The sequence below is a fragment of the Chinchilla lanigera genome, unplaced genomic scaffold (assembly GCF_000276665.1).
Source record: "Chinchilla lanigera isolate Chin_1 unplaced genomic scaffold, ChiLan1.0 scaffold00007, whole genome shotgun sequence".
NCBI lineage: Eukaryota > Metazoa > Chordata > Mammalia > Rodentia > Chinchillidae > Chinchilla > Chinchilla lanigera.
The window spans coordinates 14,531,977-14,556,990 of record NW_004955408.1 but is presented as its reverse complement, the minus strand read 5'-3'; the positions used below and the strand labels follow the sequence as shown (position 1 = coordinate 14,556,990).

At 44.7% G+C, this 25,014-nt stretch overlaps 1 protein-coding gene across 3 annotated transcripts in view; it reads left to right on the top strand.

Moving 5' to 3' along the window:
• The window catches only part of Atp10b (ATPase, class V, type 10B), a 320,484-nt gene that overhangs the window by 258,658 nt on the left and 36,812 nt on the right, over positions 1 to 25,014 (top strand). For all 3 annotated transcript variants that reach the window (XM_005376268.1, XM_005376269.2, XM_005376270.2), the window contains 8 exons: positions 445 to 576; positions 4,218 to 4,345; positions 5,872 to 6,124; positions 7,179 to 7,417; positions 17,180 to 17,371; positions 18,937 to 19,540; positions 21,807 to 21,916; positions 23,899 to 24,025. In XM_005376268.1, the coding sequence (XP_005376325.1) occupies positions 445 to 576; positions 4,218 to 4,345; positions 5,872 to 6,124; positions 7,179 to 7,417; positions 17,180 to 17,371; positions 18,937 to 19,540; positions 21,807 to 21,916; positions 23,899 to 24,025 (1,785 nt within the window). The remainder of the gene's footprint in view (positions 1 to 444; positions 577 to 4,217; positions 4,346 to 5,871; positions 6,125 to 7,178; positions 7,418 to 17,179; positions 17,372 to 18,936; positions 19,541 to 21,806; positions 21,917 to 23,898; positions 24,026 to 25,014) is intronic.

Genomic DNA, 25,014 nt, shown 5'->3' with positions numbered 1-25,014 from the left:
TTTCTCTGACTATTTTGTCAAACCTGTCTCCTAACTGCCTTAGCCCTTCAGTTGCTACTTGGTATTTATTCCACGGGACTTACTAATCACCGTGATGATCTCATTTCTTTGTGTGTCTTCCCCAGAACGCTGAACCAGCTGTCCTGGCACTGTATCCCACCTCCAACTCATAACAGCCAGAACACTACCATCATACAAATCAGAGAAAGATAGTCCTTCCTCAAGACCCTGCACTGCCCCTTGCCGGAAGATTGTCACAGTAAACTTACAAATCTTTGACCCCTGTGAGATAAGCAGGACCCTCTAGAGTTGTATAGTGGAGGTACCACTTAGCAAATGAAGCCTTATTTTTATCAGAAGCTGCCCTGTGAGAACAGCCAAGGGTATGGTCCAGGGAAGACCATAAGGGGTTCAAGGGACTAAATTCCCCATTTTCTCTCGAAGGCCACGAGACAAAAGCCATGCTGAACAACAGCGGCCCACGGTACAAACGCAGCAAAATTGAGCGGCGTATGAACACAGACATCTTCTTCTGCATCGGGATCCTGTTCCTCATGTGCCTCTGTGGAGCCATAGGTATGGAATATTCTAGAGAAAAAGCACAGGGTGATCCCATGTCTCTTCAGACAAGTTGCTTGAATTCTCTGAGCTTCAGCTTCCTCATCCATATAATGGGGCTAATAAAAAATACAGTAATGGAATGCCATGGAAGGAAACCACAAGTAAAATCTCCTCAAAGTAGTATGTGCTCTTTAAACATTAGGAATTTCATCTGTTATCAGAGTGTGGGAGGACAGCAAGATGAAGAGAAGTCTGGAGGGGAAGAGTGAAAAGATGTGAACAGACTTGATAACACAATCTTTCCCACTCCACAAGGGGCCGCAAATTGGTACCATCTTAGTTTCCTACTGCCACTGTAAAAAATTAAGTCAAACGGAGTGGCTCAAAGCAGCACAGATAGCCAGGCTACTCTTGGAGGGTGAGGCAGGAGGATTGCAAGTTTGAGCCCAGCCCGGGCAACTTAGCCACTTAATAAGACCCTGTCTCAAGAAAATGAAAAGATGGTGGATATAGCTCCTTGTGAAAGGGCTGGGTTCAATTCCCAGTACCAAAAAAAGAAAAAGAAAAAAACAAGAAGTACACATTTATTCTGGTACAGCTCTGGAAGTAAGAAGTCCAAATCCATTTCTCTGGGTTAGGATTGAAATACTAGTAGATTCGCTTCCATTTAGCTCGGCTTTCAGAGAAGAATCTGTTCTTTATACTCCTTGGTCTGTGTCCCCTTCCTCCATCCTCAAAGCTCACCACTCCTATTCCTGCTCACAGTCCTTCCCCCACTCTGCAGCAGTAAGCCCTTCTTTCCCAAGGACACTTGCATTCACATCCCTGAGCCCACAAGTAACTCAGGACACCTCAAATCCCATGACTTTAGCACATCTGCAAAGTCCCTTTTGCCATACAGGGCAGTGTATTCACAGGCCCTGGAATTAGGAAGTGTCTGTTGAAGGAGGTATTATTTAGCCTCCTACGGGTGCCACAGGAGCCCTTCTTCAAGAGCAGCTGCCCTGGTTGACCCCCAAAAGGAGTAGGCATGCACTGGGAGAAGTAGATGGTAAAGGCAAGTTTAACAGGAGGATGTGACAAGAAGCTGTGAGGAGAAAGGTCACTCTCAGCTTCAGGGATGACAGATGCAAAGCACCGGAGTAGGAAGGAGAATCACCATAGGCACAGGAATAGTTGGCGTTTGGTGTAGCAAGAACAAGGCCTAGAATGGAGACCTAATCAGAACCGGACACAGCCAGAAGTATGGACAGGAGTGAGCTGGAGTCACTGAAGTAAATCCTCAGAATGAAGGGAGATAGGGTCCTCCATGAAGTTCTTATGCCTCTACTCCTGTGTATAAACCTAAGATGGTTCACAGGATGCTAAAGAAGACCCCAAAAAGAACCCGGGTTGATTAAGAGAAAGAACTCTTGCTAAGCCCCCCACCATCAGAACCCTACTCAATGAGCAGCATTGCCTTAGAATCACAACATCATTATTTTAAAGAGATCATGTGTGAAAGCCAGAGGTAGTTCTGGGCTCAGAGAGGTCTAGTGTGCACCACAGTGACCACAGGGGGACTTAGTCTCAAAGAGGCCTGAGTTTTTGCTTAATACAATTTCCAGATGAGTGTAAGCAATAGCGTGAGGCAGAGACCAGCTGAGACCACTGGGCTTGTGTAAAGGCAGCATAGGGTGGAATTTATTGTGCCTGAGTGCAGGCAGACAGAGGGCAAAAAGGCCTGTCTGTAGAGAACAAAGAGAATCAGGATTCTTTTCTAGGGCTTGAAAGAAGGCAAGGGACATTAGGTGGAAGGATCTTAGTAAACAGCAGTGGTCAGAATTCTCTGGGTATCTCATGCCTCCGTGAGCAAAGTCCTTGTGGCAAGGGGTGTGAATGTTTGGGTACCTTCCAATGTGCAGGCATTTGGATGATCCCCTGCTCCATCTTAGCTCTTTCAGGGCATCTGGTGTTTGCCAAGGGCAAGAGGTCTGAGCTAAGAACAGTGCCTGTGCTGGCAGACAGGTGGGCACTGGGAGAGTCAGGTCTGGATCAAGTCTTACAATGAGTCTAACAGTACTCCAGGGGAGGGTGGCCCACAGGTGTACGGACAGCACCTGTACAGAGTGGGAGGGAGCAGGCCCCCAGAAGGTAGCCATCATCCACTGCCACCCACAGGCCACACTGTGCCCACAAGGGTCACCGCAGAACTGTTCGTTGCCTTGGGATAGGTGTTCCAGCCAAGTTGAAGCTGAAAGGCCCATTGAGATCCTCTCACTGTGTCTCCAGAGAAAGAAAGTTAAAGATTAAAAGGCCACACAGAGACAAGGCACAGACAGCCCAAATTAGCTTGGCATACGGCCCAAAGCAATAATCAGAGAGAATTCATCAAGGAGGGAGACAGAATTCTATTCAAGAATAACAACTCATACATCAAGCAGGATTCTGTTGATGCCTCACTTCAGTATAGTCCTGGAGGATGGAAAAGTTCTCCAGTGAGACCTAGCAGCACCCAAGGTTCCTTAAACATTTACTTTAATTTTGTAAGATAGGTATTTCTTTTTTCTTTGCCCCGGATGCCCTCCTCTGGCCTTTCTCTCTCCCACACCAACACCTACCCAACCTCCAGACCTCTCAAGTCCTCCTCCTCTTTCTCCTCCCCTTCCTTACCCTCTTCCTCCTCCTCATAGACTTCTCTGGTTTCATCCATGTCTTTACCTTGTTCCTCTGAAGTCCAGGGACCCTTAGGATGTGCTGAGTCATTTGCTCCGTATCACCGTCAGATAACATCATGTCTGAAAGTCTCCTTTTTTCTGCCACGTGTGAATGCACTTGGCCCAGTACACTGGGCAAAGACGTGTCTCTGGATTGGGCATCATTCCCTATGCTTCCTGTTCCTTAGAGCTTAGAGCACTGCACACTAGATTATTCTACTCTCACAGTCGTCATATGGAGCAAATATTCCTGCTAATTAACAGATGAGAACACTGAAGTTTAGGAAGCTCTGGGGCAGAGACTGAATACACTTCATCTTGGGAGATCTACAGGTAACAAGTGTTATCAGCCCCTTTGCAGAGACAGAAACACTTCCATCTGTATCTGGTGCCCCTGCTGGGCATAGCATAGGCTCTGGCACAGCACAGTTCATGCTGTCTGTCATTGTCTTCTGAGGTCATGCTCCCTAACTTGCTAGGGAAGGATCCTCTGAAAGGACTTGAATGAGGACTGATGCCTTTTTGAATTGATAAGTGTTGGATATATATGGAATAAATGAGCAGAGAGAGAAATGGAAGGGTGGAAGGAGGGAGGGATAGAGGAAGAAGGGAAGTCAGGGCACAGGTTTGTGGAGACTCACCAACCGTGTGCTTTCCACCACACATGCCCCCTTTCTTTCTAGCCCCTATGTAAAAAGACTTTATCAAAAAATAAGACATCCCTATCCTAGTCTCCTCTGGTAAGACATTTAATGACCATCGATTAGTCAACTGATTGAAATATAGACTATATAAAGGGCCTCATCAAAACCAACAGACACCCACAGCTGTGCTGCATGGGGGAAGGATGGCTCCTCCAAAGCATGCCAACTTCCAGGAACAGGTCCAGAGGAGATGTATCTAACCATCTTTAAAACCAAATGGGAATTTTATCTCATCCCTAGATCTGCTTCTTCCCAGGCCACAGCCTCTGGAACCAGACCTTTAAAGAACACCCTCCCTTTGATGTGCCAGATGCCAATGGCAACTTCCTTCCCCCGGCCCTCGGGGGCTTCTACATGTTCCTCACAATGATCATCCTGCTCCAGGTAGGACGCCTCCCCAACCTCTGAAATTTGGAAAAATAAGGCAAGGTAATTCTGGCCCCAAGAAAGAAGTAACTGGACTTTGATGAGGAAGCGGTTACTGATTGCTTGTGGGTCTTTGAAAGTGTTCACACGGGAGGTCGCCCTGCCTTGTGGGGAGAACCTGGCCCTTCAGATACCAGCTGGAGGGAAATGTTGATCAGGCTCTGCTGTTTAAAAGTGGGTTTGCGACTGTGACGCAGTTGTGCTTTCCCTTCGCCAGATACAGAACAGTCAGGACACTAATGACCTGAGATCAAAAGGAGATGAACTAGCACAGAGAGTTACAAAGAACTCTGCAGCCCCAGGCACGGAAAGGCATAAAAAAGTACCTGAGTGTTTCATCATTCGATAAGTTGAGATGGAAAAGGACAGAAGAAAAAACAATACAAAACATCAACAGAATATAAGGGATAGAGCGATATATTTTTTTAATTCTTCATGCTCTACAAGAAATTACAATCTAGACAAAGATGAGAGAAGTTGTAGTTTTGCTTTGATGAGGTTCCATACATTACATATCTCGTAGTATCTGCAGGTGCTTCATTGTCCCACTAAAGATTAGACATTTTCAAGTATTCACTCATTCATCTAGCCACGTAATTATTTTTAAAAGTCAGAGCATAGCTGGCCCCTGCAGAGACTCAGCCACTAATTTCGTATCTGCTCAAAATGAAATCCAGAGTCCTTGACCACAGTCAACCAAGTGACCTGGACTTCGACCTGGCCCTGACCCCACCTCCTGCCTCTCTCTTCTGCCTCACTCAGGTACAAGGCTTGCTCACTGTTCCCGGCCCTCAGACACCCAGGCCACTCCCACTACCAGGAACTCTCCGCCCACAGATAACCTCATAACTCACACCCTCATTTCTTCGCTCCTTCACTCCCTGCTCAAAGGTCATGGTCTAAAAAGAGTCCTCCCACCCATCACCCTCTGACCTCTTTTTCGTTTTTCTCCCTCATGAGGCTTACCACCATCCCATATGGACTGTTTATTTACTGTCACTGGAATGAATGTGAATTCTTTAAGGCCAGGAATTCTGTTCCAGTAACTCCTACTTCCAAGAGTTAAAACAGCATCCAACACAAAGAAATCACTGGGTAAATATTCGGTACTGGAATATTTACAACAACAATGACTGGGAGTACCTGGGAGAGTGGATGGTCACACGCCATGCATACTTCTGGAGGGTGGAGGGAGATTCCGGGCAGAGACACTAACGCTCACTCATTGACAGTAACATTTATATTACTAGTGATGAGTGTCTGTCACATCCAGACATCCTAAATTGAAGGGCATATCTCTTTCAGTTTCACCCCAAGAAAATTCCAAGGGCAGTGTGAAGTCATTGACCTTTAATTTCTCAGAAAGAGTACTTCCTGTGAGCCAGCCTCAGCCTTTAATTAAATGCCTGAGCTACACACAAGTGAGAGTCCAGGAGTGGGGAATTCGCCTGGTTTCTGATGCAATGGTGTCTGTCTCCTCTCAGGTGCTGATCCCGATCTCTTTGTATGTGTCTATTGAGCTGGTAAAGCTTGGGCAAGTTTTCTTTCTGCACAATGACCTTGACCTCTACGATGAAGAGTCTGATCTGCCCATTCAGTGCCGAGCCCTCAACATCACAGAGGACCTGGGCCAGATCCAATACATCTTCTCTGACAAGACTGGAACCCTAACAGAGAACAAGATGGTCTTCCGACGTTGCACCATCATGGGCCGCGAGTATTGTCATCAAGAAAATGGTACGAGGGCTTCCATGCACCTCCCTATCTACAGAAGAAAAATGTCCTTTTCTCCTCAAAAATGAGAAAAGAGATTCCTCAGTCTTCCCTTATATCCTGTGGGGCATTTTGTCAAGTTACTTCCTGTAACCCCAGTCTGCCTTGTCACAGAACAATGCAATTCTTACCACCTCTAAACTTTCACTGATTCACCAAGGCTTTTAAAAGTGACCCCATAGGTGGTGCCCCTCCAGTCTGTCTTTGTCTGGTAGTGTTTACAGCACAGGATGCTTATGTCTGGGCTGGGGACAGTTGGGTACCAGTGATACAGCCAAATCTTAGGAATTTCACAAATCACCTAACCTGACAGGTCAGGCTGGATCTAGATCTAGGCACACGGCCAGCTTCTAGAAAATGCCTTCTATGCTAACTGGTCCCTTAGATTTTTCACTTAGGCAACATTCTGATCTAGGAGATAGTGCTATATAAGATGCCTGAACTGTTATAGTACATGGACTGAAGGTGGCCAATAAAACTCACTTGATTCCTTCAGACACCCTCCCCATACACACACACACACACACACACACACACACACACACACACACACACACACACACTTTTGGTTAAAAGAAAGGGAGGCAGAGAAAGGAAGAGATATAAGCAGCCATAGCCCCTTTGCCATGGTGATAATTTGCCGTTTATGTAGGACCTTCTGATCACTCTTTAATAATAACAGCTACCATTACCAGTACTTAGAGTGAGCTAATCACTTTCACATATTATATCATTAAATGTTCAAAACAATCCTATGAGCTAGGTATTTTTTACTAAACTCTAATTGAGGAAACAGACGCAGGTTGAGTCACAGCTAAGAGTCCCATACCTAGATGGTAAGAGGGCCAGGATGTGAACCTGTGGGACTAGGGTGCATCCCTCTTTCTCCTGTCTTGGTAGCCCAGTTGCCACTTTTCCACCGCAGCATAGATCCTTCCTAGGCTCTTTCCCCTCCCCCCATGTTCTAGCATCTTCCTAACCGTAGTCCCACAAAAGTATGACAATGCTTTTCTTGCAGCCAAGCGACTGGAGACCCTGAAGGAGGTGGACTCAGACAGTGAAGAGTGGACGCAGTACCAGTGCCTGTCATTCCCAGCGAGATGGGCCCAGAGGCCAGCAACCATGAGAAGTCAAGGAGGCACCCAGCCTCTGAGGAGGAGTCAGAGTGCCCGGGTGCCCATCCAGGGTCACTCCCGGCAAAGGTCTGTAGGGCGCTGTGAAAGCTCACAGCCGCCTGTGGCCTTCAGCAGCTCCATAGTAAGTCTCCATCTTTGCTCTTTGAATTGCAAGTGTCTTATTGCGGGCAGTTAAGGGAGAGGACACCAAGATGTGGAAAAGACTACATAAACTCTGATGAGCTCTCAAAAGGATGGCTTGTGGTCTTCTATGTGGTCCATGCAAGTGTTTTGTCTGCATAGGCAGCTCTTGTCTTTTCAGATGGTCAATGGTTAGAAATTGGGAGATTTCATCATGACATATCAATTTCTTGCTTTTCTTTTTCCAGTGGAAAACCAATAAGTAAGTAAGTAAGTAAGTAAATAAATAAATAAATAAATAAATAGAATTGAAAAAATTCTGCACACTAAGCCAGTGTTTTCTCATGGCAGCAACTGGCCTGAGTTAAGGAGTTCATATCACTTAGCCCAGGCACCCAAGCTCCAGTTCTTCACAGCCTTCCTCCCTTCTCTGATTATCCCCTTATGGAACAGAAAGCCAGCAGCATTCACATTATGTGTTTTTCCAATTAGACAGTAAGAGAAACAAGAAGCAATTGTTGGGGTGGGGATTTACCTCAGCAGCAAAGTGCCTGCCTGGCAAGCGCAAGGTCATGAGTTTGATTCCCAGTACTGGGAAAAAGCCAAAAAAAAAAAAAAGAAAAAAGAAAGAAACAATTGTTTTTATCACATGGGGAAAAAAAAGTGATAAGGATGTAAGACTTTGTGCATTTTAAGAAAAATGAAATGATAAATTTGGGCTAGAAATTAAAAAATAAATCCTAAATAGTGGTGAAGCAAAAAGAAAAATCTATGTCAGAATTACCCTACTCACTTCATTCTCTTAAGTTAATACCTGGCCCCTATGAGCATTCAAGTTCATGCATCTGGGCTGGGGCTTTCTACCAGGCTCCCTTCATATGGGTCCCTTAGAACAGCCATCAGTGAAGAGTCAGGCAGCAAATGAAGACATGAGTTCCTCCCCCTACATCAACAGCAGTCCAATGAAATCAGTAACCAATGCCATCTGATTCCTGGCCTGATCCTCTTTTATCTGAACATACTCTTTCTCCAGAGAACCCTAAAACACCTCCTGGAATCTTCTGCACACTCAGAAAATGCCACAGAGAGCCTTAAAAGAGATCCTGGCTAAACCAATGGTCTCTGAAGTGCTATTATTCCATTATTAAAATATTAAATTTTAAAAATGAACCTTTTCATCCTTTCTCTCATGACATAAATGTAAAGTTACACAAATGTAACTATATATACTATATATTTAACATCTTTGGCAATCATGGTACGTAGCAATTGTAAATGCCAAGGGTATTTTCTGTCTAACATGATATCTAAAGGGTTTTCCATATTGCTATCCAGTTTTCATAACCCAGGACTGTGTTTCCTAACTGCACTGAAGAAATTCTTTGGGTCTGTGTTTGCGATTGTTACTCATCTATCTTTGAGAATTTAGTTAATTCTCTTGTATTATGGTCATTCACAGAAAAGCAGCATTAGCAAGGAGAACACGAGAACAGCATGTGAATACAAATGGTCCTCAAAATGTAGTAGGGAATTGCTCCATAATGCCTCTGGGAAGATTATGTTGGGTGGTTTTGTTTCTTTTTCTATCTTCCCTACTGGCATAAAAAATAAAACAAGACACACACACACACACAGTCATAGTTCTCTCTTCTTTATCTCTGCCCTTCTAAATGGAATGCTTTCCCCTCAACAATTTACCCAAATATTTTAAAAATGAACTTAGAGCTTTCTCATTACACATAGATTTTATGTATTTTTGGTACCTTCTAGTTCTGGGTATCATTAGCATCTAATGTGCCAGAAAAAGGAAAATGATTTTCTTGAGGCCACACCAGTTCATTGCACCTTGATCAATTCACAAATCACAGCAGCCCTGAACCAGGGAATGTAAATGTGATGCAGGGCCCTGCACTGATGGTCAGTGGGAGGGTTGTACAAAGCTCTAAGCTGTCTCCAGATCCAAGACATCACTGATCTGCCTGGCTGGAAGTTTCAAAGGCAAGTTCCTAGTTCATTCAGGAGCAATAAGAAAACTGACACATGAATTAAGATTCAATTCTCATAGGCTGAACAAGTGAGGATGGTGACATGTTCTCCTTACAAACAACTACACATGCTGTTGTGTAGTCAGGTTGCTTGGCAGTCTCGATTTAGTAGTATGACGGCATCCTTGAGTGTTTGTTTAGGAACAGACTGGGCTAAAAGCCAGGAGAGGTAGGTTTTGGCTTAGCTCTGTGACTGGCTTTTTATGCAACTGCAAACAGTACGAGTAAAGCTCTTTCTATTCCCTTTTCATCTCCTAAAAATACTTAAAGTTCTCACAAGGGTGTTTTAAGAACTAGATCCCATAATGTTTTTATTAATGTGCCACATCCTTTCTACCTGTGAATCAGGTGCATTTAAGCTCAGCTGCTTCATGAGTTAGCTTTTTAACTCTGGTCACCTTACTGAACGGGAAGCCTCAATTTCCTCATCTGTAAAACAAGGATAAATGTTCTGGCTCATAAGTTTATTTTAAGGATTTAATTCTTAAAATTATGTTTTCTACCCACATCAGTAATAGTGGTTTTTTGTCTGTTTGTTTGTTTTTGTCTTTTTGAGACAGGGTCTTGCTCTGCAGTTCAGGCTAGACTTGAGCTCACTTTGTAGCCCAGGCTGGTCTCAAACTCACAAAGATCCTCCTCCCTCAGCCTCCCAAGTGCTGGGATCACAGGCATGCACCACCATGCAAGTCTGAATAGTAGTTTTAAATAACTTTCTAAAGGGAATCTGACTGTCTTAGACAAATGTTTGTATATCTGATCTCATGGAGGGGAAATTCCAAGTTTTTCAGTACAATGGTAGAGCTGTCTTGCCTGCTGAGATTCTGGTATATTTAGCTTAGAATGGGGCAAGAACATTTGTATTTTTATTTCTTGGTGGGCAGCCAAGACTGAGAGCCTCTCTGAGAAGACCATCAACCTATCAGAAAATAATCTTCATGTGGCTCATATAGGTTCATATACAGCCATGTACATGAATATATCATCACATAGGTTCAGGCAGCCATGGCAGAAGGGGCTGATTTATGCTGCCTTCTCGTGTTGACCTGAGAAATATCTCCAGCTGCACCAAGGTCCTTGAAGTAGTTCCTGGATACCTCTCCACAGCCCTTGGCGGGCCTCTGGGTGTCTGCCCCACTCGGCTCTGCATCGGCTCCTCTTCCACCTGCCTTCACTGTCTTGCTCCACCTGCTCATCTGGCACCCTATCTGGCTTGACGAGCTCTCAGAACCACTTGTTCCCTACTGTCCCTCCGTGACCTGAGTGAGAATGTTCATCTGAAACCCCAGGGCTCCAGGTGTGGTGGAACACATCCCACCAATTTCTCAAGAAACTGATTGTGGGTTTCCTTGGCTCTTCGGTCTGAACCAAAACTAAAACAAGAATCAACAGTAATAACAATTAAAGCTTTTTTTTTTTTTTACTATAAAAGACAAGGAAGCATCAGTGATTATGTCCTAATTGCCTATAAAAACTGACTTGGGGCTTTTAGCTCTGAAGCCCCTTACCACCTCATGGTAGCTGTCTATCCTCTCTTTTCCATTTTTTTTTCCCCAAATAAACCATCTTTTGTGGTACTAAAAAATAAACTGTGGCTTTAAGGTGGGTAATACGCTTATAAAAAGTGTGAGTCTGAGCCAGTGTTTAACAGTGCTGGCAGATGGGAGATCAAATGCCTCTTTTTCCCTGGTCTGTAAGCTGCCAAGATCTGAGCAGCCAAGATCCCGGTTTAGAAGGGCCAGTTGCAGAATGTTTTCCAGGGCCATGGACCAACAATGCCTCCTTAATCAGGAAAGTTGTGGTCGGGCTGAGTAGGTCCCTCTGAAGTTCACCACCACCCCCTCCTGGGGGGACCCCCCCAGCCCTTGGTAGACAATGCCACGGCAGGAATGAAGGAGGTGTCACTGGCCCTGTGCTTCCTGTCCTTAATCCTGGCCTTCCTTTCATTCTTTGGAAAAGAATCATGTGGCACTCCCAGATTGCTGGGGCAACCCACATACACACACTCCCACTGTAAGGTTAGATAAGAGTCCTGATTTAATTAGCAGCACATAAATCTGTCTGGGAGTGATATCATGACACAGGGAAGGGACAGGACAAGTGAAGCCTCTTGGCTGTGCTTCCTTTGACACCCAGGGTCCCAAATAAGAAGGCAGCACGTAGTCACAGTGACACTGCTCACAAGAGTTCGGGTCTGACAAGATGGACACCCCACTGAGAATTTTCCTTGGAGTTGTGTCCCACTTGGGAAATGCTTGCCCGAATAGTCCACATACTGTTTAAGTAAACATGTATTAACACTGGGTTTTCCCAGTTCTTTATCCAAACTATGTGTCATCAAGACCCAACGTCAGCCACAGCACAAACATCACTGACCCGAACTTTTCAGCACCCACCTCTCCAGCAGCCAGGACAGTCTGTTTCCATGATATAACACAACCGTACGATTAAGCACTAGGAGAATGAAGGGCCAAATGGTAAAGTGGTAAAGTTCCAATGTAAAGCCCCTTCTCTGTTCCTCAGGATCCCAGAGATAAGCATTAGCAGCGGGTTCCTAAATCACACACACGACCTATGTGTAAGTTCACCCTTTGCCCAGGTGAAAGCAGATCCTACAAAGTGCTTACCTTTGCTTTTTTAAAAATTTAATCTATGTGTGGACAGACAGAGAGGTAGAGTCAGTAAAGAGCTACCAGAATTTTGGTGGCTGTTAGAATGTATTGAATGGATGAGCCATCATGTGTTTATACATGCGTGAATTTTTCACAGTATTAATTCTTAGAGAATAATTGCCACATTGGAAAGCACGTGCATTTTTTAAATTTTAATCCGCTTTTTCCAAAATGTTGTACCAGTTGAGACATTCTCCAACAATGTATAGAAGGATCTGTTTCCTCCCACCTCTGCCAATTCTGTGTGTGCTCAGTTGTCTACATTTCTTCAGGACAGACTTTTATATGCTTGGCCAGTCAACAACTATTCAGTAAGCATCTGCTCTGTGCTAGACAGTGGAAATATAATGGCTAATAGGACACTGCTACTGATTTCTGGACCTTACAGCCTAGTGAAAAAGCATTTTCTCCTTAAAATAAAAAAAAGAAAGTAAAACAACATAACTACAGAGCAAAAGCATAGGTTGTTGGAGAAGAAGACAATCTGTGCAAGCAAGGTGCAGAACAGGGGTTTGTAGGAGTATTTGTAATTAAAGATATAAGGCAGGGGGAGGGGTGAAGAAGGAGATGGAGACATAGGGGGAACCGTGCCACTAAGGTGGCAATATCGTTTATTTCTACCACAGACTCTGTGGGTTCCTACTGCGACAAGACGCTGTACTCAGTTGGTGACTTATTAAATCTGAGAGGAGCAGAACAGAGTGGAGTGTGGCCTACTTTCCCAGCCCTCAGTGTGGGAACACACCCCAGCCAGGAAAGAAGTGAAACCAACAGGGCAGCCTGGTGGCACAGACCCATGCTACTCAAACTGTGGGGTTCGGTGAGCTTGCTACAAATGCAGACATTCAAGCCATACCCCATATCTGCTGAGGTAGAAGCTACATTCTGATGAAGATCCCCAGGGGGTTTGTATGCACATTAAAGTGGAAGAAGTGATGGCTTCGTTTTTAAGGGTTCCGGCATTGCAGCAGGCAGAACTAAGTTCAAGTCCCAGCATATTATTTGTGATTTTTGACCTTAGACAAATATTTAACTTCAGTGTGCTTCATTTGCCTCATAATTAAAATGGGAGGAGGACAGTAACTATATGCATGCTTTAGGATCATGTGACGATGTACACAAAAGCACTGATTGAAGTGCCTGACTTTCCTCTCCCTTCTCAGTAAGTGTAATAAGATGATAAAACCATTGCACGTGAACTCCGATGTCACCGCCCTCAAGGAGGTTTGGTATGAGGTGTAAGTGTCCTACTATTGAGAGAAATCCAACCAGTTGAGTACTCGGCAGCCACAAGCTCTAATTTACTAACTGATGGCCCAGTGAATTAATATCTCTTTTCCTTCAGAGAAACAGACCAGCCAAAGAGCTAGCGGTGGGCAGAGGCACCGTTTTTATCTAAATGCTCCAAACACTGAGTTCCTAAATGTTAAAGGACCACACAGAAAACTAGTGGGCGGGAGCAGAAGGAGCCACGAAGACCCCTGCCCTGCAGAGGCAGGGCTGCAGTGACCGGGGGGAAGGTTAACTGACACATGTTCCCAGCACCTGCAGGCTGGGCCTGCTGCTGGTGCAGAAAGAAACAGGCCCTTCACAAAGAAGCCTTTTTTTAAATGCATTGCTATATGATTTGGTGAAATATATTAAAGAATAGCATTAACAAAGAGATGTCAGTGATGAGGTAGCAGAGTATGCTAGAACAGTCAGTCAACAGACTCTTCCAGTGTCTGCAATCTGCAAGGCATTGGGAACATAGCAGAGGCAGTCCCTGCCCTCATGGTCCTTACGGACGAGAGGGTACAATGATACGGAGTAAATGATTGTTAACTGTGTCACCATTGGGAAATACCTGCTGATAGTATGGAACTTGGGGCACAGTGGTACATGCTGTAAAAAGCCGAGAGTCAGGAGGAAAGGCATCCTGGTTCTGACCCCAGGTTAGTGTGTGATCTCAAGCAGTTCCTTCACACCTCTCGGGTCCTCAGTTTCATCAGGAAAATTGAGGATTCAGCTTTGATGGCCTGCATGCTCATTCCCTGCCTCTGGGTGTGTGGGTAAGGTTTAACAGCTTCCCATCCATGCTTGCTGCTATAAGAAAGAAAAAAAGGAAAGGAAGAAAAGCAGGAAGGAAGGAAGGAAGGAAGGAAGGAAGGAAGGAAGGAAGGAAGGAAGGAAGGAAGGAAAGAAGAAAAGAAGGAAGGAAGGAAGAAAAGAAGGAGGGAAGGAAGAAAAGAAGGAAGGAAGGAATAAAGGATGAAAGAAAGAAAGAAAGAAAGAAAGAAAGAAAGAAAGAAAGAAAGAAAGAAAGAAAGACAGACTAGCTATTTTCTGAAAAAGGAAGACAGCCATATCCCTTCTATAATGTCACAGACTGTGAGCTCATCCCTTGTCATGGGATATGCAAGCCCAACCACCGTGTTTGAGATTTTGGCCACTGAAGACTCTGACCATCAGCCAGCCTCAAAGGCCACTCCCTTCTCATGTAGGGTCTGGCCTGGCATGAGAGTTAAGAGCAGGAATTCTAAAATTCCTCCCCAGTGCTGGAGTCCATCTGACGGGATCCCCTCCCACTTACTGTGGCACCTTGGGTCACACACTTAACTTCCCTGGGCCTCAGTTTCAGAGGTAATGGAGGAGAAATGTGATAACAAACACTGAGAAATGTGATAAGAAAAGGGTATGCTTGGAACATGAAATACACTGAATCAGCTTTCTCATGATTGTAAGGAATGTGCTCAGTATTTCTTGGGTAGTCTCATCAGAGGCACTGGCTCTGAAATCTGATTAAAGCACTCTTCACAGGAACATTAATAAGACACTATCCTGTGACCACAGGAAGAAAAACCCTACGATAGCAATCCGTGGGTCTGAGCTCTGATTCTGATTTTATACCAACTCACTTGGTGACATTGGTCAAATTATCCCATATCTCTGTGTTTTACTTAAATTGGGATTAGTTTATCTCAACTTGGAAATGTGAGAATCCAGTGAATTCACATGAATGATATTGCTTGGGAAGATAGTAAGAGTTTCACAAATGTGAGCTCCCATTACAAAAACTACACTCAAAAGTAAAGAAGACAGTGTATGCACCCTTCCCACATTTTCTGAAAATTATGATGCCACACGGTATGGATAGTTTGCCACTGCTCATAGGACAGAGGAAGGAAGTGCAGATCTGATGCTGTTTTACTATCATAGTCCCTTTTGGTAAGTAGGGCTTTTCCTGAGATTTATTGTCTTAAGAAGAATGAACAAGTTTAAGGTGTGAGTGTAGACTCTGGATATGCAGCCTAATTAGATGTGGTTCTTGACAAGGGTTCCGCTACTACAGAGTACATATGTCTAGGTTCCTCCCTATGACTCTCACCTGCCCCAGCATCTCCAAGGAGAATAGAATCAAACTTCTGATATCACCCTATTTGGTAGTGGGTACTTCACCCACTGCAATTTTAGGATGTCAGCTTGAGTCCTAGTTGTAATTCATTGGATCTGTCTTTCCCTTCCCTAACCACTTAACATATCAAGATTCCCTCAATCTATTCTTTTGAACCACTAACACTCGCCTACACTTGACTTTAGCTGTAAACTCTGAGTACAGTTAGGAGTGGTCTTATGTGGAAGCTTCTTTGTGAATGCATTTGTTATATCTCTCCAGTGAGAGTAGGTATTTGTTGAAAATCTACTTCAAATAAAGCTGCAGTTAGAGCTCTAGAGACTATAACTCATGGAAATCTAGATCTCTGTCTTTGAAGTTCTTACCTTATCTCTAAGAGAGATTAAGCATGAACATAAAAACATAAATGTAAAAATGGGTTATGTAAAGATGGTGCACAGAGGTAGACAAAGCTGAACATTACTGCTGTCATAACCACCACCTCTCCCATCCGGTCACCTGTGGTTAGTACCGGAGTGAAGCCATCCTGGCATCAGTTCTTGGTAGGGGAGGGGATCAGGGAATGAGGGAGGGAGAAGAAGGAAGTGAGGAAGGAAAGGAAAGAGATCAACATGCTGTGAATTCTAAAAGGATGGTTCAAGGGGCAACTTCTACAAAGATGTCAAAAATTGGAACCAGTGAGTCAGATCCAGCCCACAGAGTAAAAAAAAGGAAAGAAAAGAAATAGGTCACCTGTCATCCCTGTTTTAGCCTGAGAATTCAGAGTATTTGGCAAAGTGGCCCAGTGTTGGAGCATTTCACTAGGGAAAGCCAGCACCACTCAAGACATACATGACTGGCCAGATCTAGAGCTCCCAACACCCACAATGTCCTCCTCTTTGCCTCCACCCACTCCCCTCACTGATCTTGCATGCCTGGTGCCTGTGAACACTCTGAGTTCCAGACCTTTCTAGTATGGTTCAGAAGAAAGAATTCACTGGGAGCTGGATGAAAGGTCAGGTAGGAATTCTCATGGCTATTGATGTCTAGGTAGGATTTTAATGAATAGGTGAGAATTTTCCTCCCCGAGTATGATGAGGAGCATAGTGTGTGTACATCCAGAAGGCAGCAAACATACTACCACAGTGACCTGACTGAAAAGCAATGGGAGTATAAAGTGGAAATGCAATGTGTGAAAGCATCTAGATACCAGATGAATTGATCATTTTAACAATAGAAATCTGAAGATTTTTGGAAGTCAAGGGTACCATGAGGATAATGGAGTCATAGAAAAACCACACAGGTCATCCATTTGCAGAGTGAGAAAGAAAAGTCGTAAGAGCCAGCAACACTGGCTTAGAGACTAGTACAGAAATCCAAGATTGAGGCCTGGAGGGTCTCAGCAAGTCTAGAAGCAGCTGGAAGGGGGACCAAATGGTGAGGAAAACTGGAGAGAAGAATTCCTAGGGCTGATAGCCGATAGATATGTGAACGTGATTGACAAGCAGGAATCAAATAAGAATCATTAGTGTTCCAGGCCTGTGGGAAAGGGAATCTGCTGAATGCAAGATTGTGGTGAAGACTGTGGCATCCTTTCCTGCAGAAAAGCCAAAAGTCTCCTGGTGGAGGCCTCCCTTCCCAGTCCCTTTAGGCTCACTTGTCTCTTTCCCTTGCAGGAGAAAGATGTGACTCCAGATAAAAACCTACTGACCAAGGTGCGAGAAGCCGCCCAATGGCTGGAGACCTTGTCAGATGCCAAACCCGCCAAGCCTTCCCAGTCCACCAGCTCCTCCACTGCTGACTTTTTCCTTGCTCTAGCAATCTGCAACTCTGTGATGGTGTCCACAACTACTGAGCCAAGACAGAGGGTAAGGACTAGGGATGATTGTCGGTAAAAGTGAGAGAAGGCAGGAAAGAAGGGGTAACACGGCACTTGAGTCCTAGCCACAGCGTCACCATTTTGTCAGTGTGAGGCCTTGGATGAGTATCATCCTTTTTAGGCCTATTCCCTCATTTTTAGATAAAATGGAAAAGTTACCTAAGAGCTCTCTGTTCAATTTCCAAACCTCATCTATCTGCCTGCAGGGTAGATACTAGTGTTTTCTAAGCACTTGGCTATGTTCCAGTCCCCAAGCTCAACACTTCACCGCATTATCACTTAACCCTCACAACCCAAAGTCTTGGTAAGTGGGGGCTGGGGATTTAGCTCAGGGGCAAAAGCGCCTGCCTGGCAAGCGCAAGGTCGTGAGTTCGGTTCCTGGTACCAGAGAAAAACAAAAACAAAAACAAAAACAAAAACAAAAAATCTTGGTAAGTATATCTTTGGATTTAGCAAGTAAAGAAATATTGAGACTGAAAATTTGAATAACTGAGCACAAGAAGTATGGTTAACACATAGCAGAATCATCTGTGTGACTCCATAACGGTCCCTAATAATATCATGTAATATTTGCCTCTGTGTTTATATAAGGATTAAAAAATAATTTACATTACATGTGATGTTATCCCACAGAAATAATGTACGTAGATGGTCATTTATGTAAATTTATACTTTGAAGTCTACAAATGGTAGATTTGTCTTCAAGTAGCCACAAACTCTCAGCCAAGCTCCCTGATGAGGATAATCAGGTAGTACAACACAGGGCTATAAAACAAGAAGAGATAGTTCACAAAGGCACTCAACCACAACCTCTGCTTCTATGCCCAGTTTTGCAACTACCTGAAAGTCACTTCAGGCATAGAAATGTCACCAAGAAATTAGAAGTCTTCAGGGAGATTAGGGAGACAGGGAGCATTTTCTGAGAAATTAAATCTATTTTTGAAAAGGGAAGAAGTATCATTTTAGAAAAGATAGCCTCCAACTCTCAATTTTCCAAAATTAATGAGGGGGCTTACGCTGGAGGATTGCTCAAGAGTCTAATCTCTGGGGTAGAGCAGACCCAGATCTGACCTCTAGTTCTGTTGGCTATTCTCTGCGTGATAACAGCCATTGATTTCCCCTCTTAGTGCTCCAGCCCCTTGTCCATAAATCAGAGTATCCCTTGAGGTTGCTGGGAGGATGAAATGAGATACTCATACAAAGATAAAAGTAACCAAATTTCCCACCAGAATGCAGGGAATGTGATCCCCAACTGTGAATACCTGACTTTTGCCTTCTGGTCTTTCTTTTGATCATGACCAGCCTGGAATGCTCAAAAAAAGAAAAAAAAAAAAAAAAAAAAAGAGGAAAATGAGCACTTTCAATCCCTAGAACGTCAGGCCTGGAAGGAAACATCTTAGTTAACTTCCTCATTTTACGGGTAGTTGAGGCCCACAAAGGAGACTTAGCCTGATCACAGAACGCCTAGGTGCTCCACTTACTGCAAAATTGCCTTCATGTTCTGCAAAATTATCTCCAAAATTTAAACATTCTGCTTTCCTCCTTCAACTATAGGTCACCATCCCACCCTCCACCAAAGCTCTGGGGACATCCCTGGAGAAGATTCAGCAGCTCTTCCAGAGGCTGAAGCTAATGAGCCTCAGCCAGTCCTTCTCATCCACTGCACCATCTGACACAGACCTGGGGGAGAGCTTGGGGGCCAATGGGCCCACCACGGACTCAGATGAGAAGGACGACACGTCTGTGTGCAGTGGCGACTACTCCACCGACGGTGGCTACAGGAGCAGCACGTGGGACCAGGGTGACATCCTGGGGTCTGGGTCAGGTGCTTCCTTGGAAGAGGTAGTATTGGAAGCCCCAGACCTAGGCCTGGCCAAGCCTGAGCTCTGCTATGAGGCTGAGAGCCCTGACGAGGCAGCCCTGGTGCATGCTGCCCACGCCTACAGTTTCACGCTGGTGTCCCGGACACCAGAGCAGGTTACCGTGCGCCTGCCCCAGGGCATCTGCCTCACCTTTGACCTCCTCTTCACCCTGGGCTTTGACTCTGTCAGAAAGAGAATGTCTGTGGTTGTGAGGCACCCACTGACCAGGGAGATCATCGTCTACACCAAGGGGGCTGACTCGGTCATCATGGACCTGCTGGAAGACCCAGGCTGTGGTAAGTCCATCCTCACAGGGCCCCAGAAAAAGGGTTGGATAGTTGGAGGGTCAGTGTGGAAGGGTAATGGGGAGCTCAGGTTAAGGTGACACCTGGTCCAGCAGCTCCCAACTGGAACACAGGCCCACAAGGTGCTTTCAGAGCAAGATCTTTACAGTGTGCTGCATTTGATACTATGACCTGAAGACTCACAGTGCTCATTAGCATATTAAGGATGCTGTATAGTTTTCTACTAGAGAAGCCTCATCAACTTCACTTAGCCCAGTTTCCACTTTTGCAAGCCCATTTAAACGTGCACTATCCTCGCACAATTTTTTGCACCAGAACACACCATAGCCCTAACTCTTCACTTGGGACAGAAGCCAACTCAAGCCAGAAAGAGCAGTGCCTTAGATAGTATAATTCACTTAGTGTTAAATCCTCAGCGTAGGTATCCTGAGTCCCAGTTCAGTGCCCATTTTTGCTGCCAGAATTCTACACCGGGCTTGGTTCACTCTGGGAAGCCTCAAGTGTCCCTCTTTATCATCCTTTTCCCCAGCCTCCCCCAGATGGATTTTCATAAACTTGCACTGAGCCAAAAAAATGTTCCAAAGTTCCTACATATCAGTGTCCAATTTTGGAGCTGCAGGAATTAGTGCACAGCAGCTTCCTGGTTGCTGACAAGGAGAAGACAGTTATGGGGCTATGATTCTCCCAGGATAGTAGATTCTAGCCAAGCTTTAGAATTGCCCGGGCAGCCCTGTGCCTCCTGCATTATCAGCTGTGGAGCACAGCCAGGAGGTTCATGGGGATTGATTAGTGTTCAGAATGGGAAGGGAGCTAATTAGTTCTGTTCATCCCCAGACACTGGCAGACAAGTGAATTCAGTGTTTTGGAGTCAAGGGAGTCACAGCGCTCTCTCTGAGCCACAGCCATCCAAGTGGCCCTGGAGGTGTTTCTTTATTTCCTCACTTGATTGCAAAATGGATTGGAGATGGTTCTAATACAAGACACATGCATAATGTTACCATAACAACCAAGAGGCAAAATTTTGAAAAATGGGAAAAATAACCCCAAGTTTAATATTCTCACAGTATGTGAGCATTCAGTTTGACTCTGAGGTTCCTGGCAGCCTAAGCAAAAATGTAAACTCAAAGGCTCACAAGCAGAAAACAAAAGCATTTAGAAAATATGAAAGTAGACAATGTTTAAGGTACCTGAAAGATGGTAACATTTGAAAAGAGTTTTTGCATTGTCTCAAAACAGCCTTACAGTAGTACATGAGAGAAAAATTAATTTGTTGCATTTGCTTGTACTCATCTCACTGTTGAGGATTACATTTTTAATTTTGCATTGTATGCAGAGATGTATGAGATATACAAATTCTGTTTACTATTAGGGCCTATAAATGTCTCAGTACAGCACTGGTAAAGGATTCTGAGAACTTTTCCAAGCTCAGCTTCACAGATGCTGCACTTGACAAGTGATGTCTGTGACAGGTTGATAACGGGAGGACTGACTGCACCCAGGCTTACAAATCTCTTCTTCCCTGAGAGATAAAAGTACTGGAATTGCAAGAAAACAAAACTAATTCTGAAAGAAATATATTATGCAAACTTAACCAAAAGGACTTAAAGTAGCACACTGACATACTTTCCACAGTAGAGTTACAAGAAATAAAAAAATATATTTTTTTCTCTAAGACCATCTCTTGTGTAGAAAGAAAGCCTAAGTCAGCAAACCCAAGTTGGCAAAGAACTTAGCTAATGAGATCCACATTTGTAGCTGTCTTGGGTCCTAGCTTGATGCAAGAACTAAAGAAAATGATAGAATGATGGAGAGTCTAAGAGAACAGCCTCCATGTCAGCGGACATCCAGGGCTAAGCAGCAGCAGTGGAGGTAATGATAAAAATTGGGATATCTGGTCCTCTGATTCCTCAGGGATTCAAATGGGACCTGCAAATCCCTGTTATTTCCATTCCCAGGTGATTATCATAAAAACACATGTTCAAGAACCATACCTTAGACCCCTGCCTTTCTTAAGCAGCACTTATTCCAGCTAGCTTTTTTGATGAGATCTTAAGAGAATTAAAGGACTTCTGGAACTAGTCATCTTCCAGGGCAACCTGACAGCCAGGAGCACTCTTCCCTGTTTCCAGGAATGGCTGTAAGGGAATCCCTCCTCTAGAGCATTCCTCTTCTAATGGGAAGATCCAGGCTACTGGGGAATAGAGATTCTTAGGCATTTGTGTACATGGCCTCATGGGAAACAATGGCTATTTGACAGTGACTGACGCTGACCTGCAAAAGAAGATGAAGAAAATCCAAGCCCGAACCCAAAAACATCTAGACTTGTATGCAAGAGACGGTCTGCGCACGCTGTGTATCGCCAAGAAGGTGAGGGCAATTTCCTCCAAGCAGGCTTTGAATATCTTTAGGTAGCTGAATGGCCTCACCTGCAGTAGGCCCTTTCTTTTTCTTTATATAAGATCCTCAGTGTTGGTTGTTTTAGGACTTTAAGATTAGCCATTCTGACTCACCACAAAAATCCATGACTTTGACAAGTTTTCTGGAGCAGATATCTGAACCGTAAGATCTCATAGGGCTATGGCTTTGTCATTCTGCACTTTTCATTGTATGCCTAATGGACAGCCTGTAACTCATAATTTTCAATACTGTCCCTGTGTCTTCAAAGCAGCCTTTTAAAATGTGTATTCTTTGCTTGGATTGTAATTTGGGGGGGGGGGGCTTTGTGCGGTCATTTAAAAATCTAGATTTGCTGGAGATATAGTTCAGTGGCACAGCACCTGCCTGGCAAGCACGAGGTTGTGAGTTTGATTCCCAGTACCACAAAAAATCTAGATTTCTAGTTTCTCTACAAAATCTAGAGAATCTAGAAAATTTGCTCCCCGTGGAGTGGCAGCAATTACCTACAAGCACGTAGTAGGTGATTTCTTTCATGAGGGACACAGGGTAAGCCCAGGTATGTTCTTCTGGTCACAAGTGCCTACCACTCCCTTGGCCCAGCGAGTCATGTAAATTACCCACCTCGTGCTCTTCAGATATTTAACTTTGCGCCACCTGTGAAAGAGATAGGAAATGGGCTGTGAATTGCAAGGCAGGGGCACCTGATGAGAAACGTGACATCTAGTAGGTGTGCTGTGATGGGCATACATTTCTGGATGGCTATGAGTGATTTCTTCTCCATAAATCCCTATGGATCTTGATCTCTTTTATTTTTCTTAGTGCAGAATATCGATTGAGAGCGCTCACAATAAAGCCAGACCCACCTGTGCAAAACTCCCAGTCTCTTGCTACTTTTAGATGCATGGCCTTAAGCATGTTCCTTTGCCTCCCTGAGGGTTTTTTGTTTGTTTGTTTGGGGTTTGTTTCTTTTGTTTGTTTTTTTTTATCCTGTAAAATGGTGCTAATGGTCCTTGCCTCATAAAGAATAACCAAGGTAATATATGTACAGTACCTGGGACAGCAACAAGTGCTTACTAATATACTTTGAATTAGAGTACCCTTAGTACATTCTAGTTTCCATTAGTCTTTATGTATATTTTCTCTCCCTCTTCCCACACCCGGTAGACTATACATTCCTTCAAAGTAAAGGTCCATGTGTCCCCCAGGTTTGCCCTCTAGTGTCATACAGAGGGAGTCAAGGAATAGTTGGTCCTTGGAAAAAAGATAGAATGTACATAAAGCTAACAGAAGGATCTCAAAGTGCCACAAGACGGGGTGGGGGATGGCACCTCCATTGGTATGATACGTGCCTGGTGGAGTGGTCCGCAGGCTGTGTAAAATATGGCTGCTGCTTTCCTTTCCAGCCCCACCCCACCTTCTTACAATGCTTCTGCCAACTGATGTATTCAAGTAACAAAAAGAAAACCAAGTGCATTGCTGTTTCACAGCCTTTGAACTTGCTCTTCCTCATGACTGACCCTTTCTCACCATTGGAGTTTAGTTTGCTCACCACCCGTTGAAGAGAACTGAACATTGAAAAGAAAGCAGCCTCCTTCTCCAACGACTCTCTACCCGTCCTACTCCATCATATCATCCTTTTTATTGCCTGCATATGACTCCTTAAAGTGATCAATTTGTTTACTTACTTGCCTAATATCTGTCCCCTTCCACCCAAGGATCCTGAGATTGTCTATTTCAATCATCTCCAGTGCCTTAAGCATAATAGGGATCCAACAGATGTTTAGTGACGGTACAACAGAAAGATCAAGATTTCACTGACGTCTGCATTCAAATCCCCATCAAGTCATGTAGTGAGATTCAGACAGGCCCCTGAGACCCAGCTGATGAGGAAGGAAGAGGGATTCTGCTTATAACCTACCCAAGTTATTAATGAGCCTCTTCCTGTTCTGCAGGTCATAAGTGAAGAGGACTTTCGGAGATGGGCCAATTTCCGGCACCAGGCAGAGGCTTCACTCGACAACCGAGATGACCTTCTGATGGAGACAGCACAGCATCTGGAGAACCAACTCACCTTACTCGGTAGCTAAAAATAAGTCATCCTTATAGGATAAACAGTGCTACAAGTTACAAAGGAAGTTCTTGGCCCTCGTCTGACACTGCTACAAATTTATCTCGATTAGCAGCCTCCCCTTGGTCCCCGTTTAGGAATTTGGCATAGAGAGGCCATATGAACACTCACCCCGTGCTTCCTGAAGACCCCCTGGGGCATCTGCATTCCCCGCTGGAAGGAGCTCCTCTCCAACTGCACATTACTCTGCTCGTTCAAATATTTACATGCATAGCTCCATGCTAGCCTTTGGGAGTACAATGGGGACAAGAGTCTGCTCTCCCAGAGCTCCAAGTCTGTGCAGGACGCTGGATGACTAAGCAAGTGATGGGAGCTGAGCGGGAAGCTTTATCAGATGGAAGAAAAGCATAGAGCAGGAGGTGTCAGTGTGGCCCTAGAGCCAAGGGCCTAGAAGGCCATTAGCTGAAAGGAGAAGGAGAAGGGAAAGGGAGCATGTTCCAGGCAAAGAAAAGCCCAAATGAAGGCCCAGAAGTGAGATTCTGGGCCAGATGGAAACAAGAGGTATGCTGTGACCGGACCACAGGCTGTAGGGCACAGCTGCTAGGAAGCGAGAGGTCAGTGCAACCCAGATCATGAAGGGCCGTGTAAATCATACGCTAAGTGTCCGGAGAGGAGAAGGGCATCGTCACAGAAATCACTGCTACACAGAAGGTAGCGTGACATGCGGGGAAAGGAGTAGAAGCACCGAAGGTGATTAAGAGCCAGGTTGTGTTTCTGTCGAAGGAAAAGTATTGCGAAGGAGAAAAGAGGAGGCTTGGTTTATCAGCACTAATCTCACACCTGGGGAACAGAACAGAGTCTTAGTAAGGCAGCGCCCAGTAACATGCACCGACCACACAAGGAAAGCTTCTTTTCCTCTTGGGGAGCAGCACTGACCATGGGATGAGGGTGAGGTGAGAGCCCTGCCATGACCTTACTATGTGCCCGGCAGCATGTTACT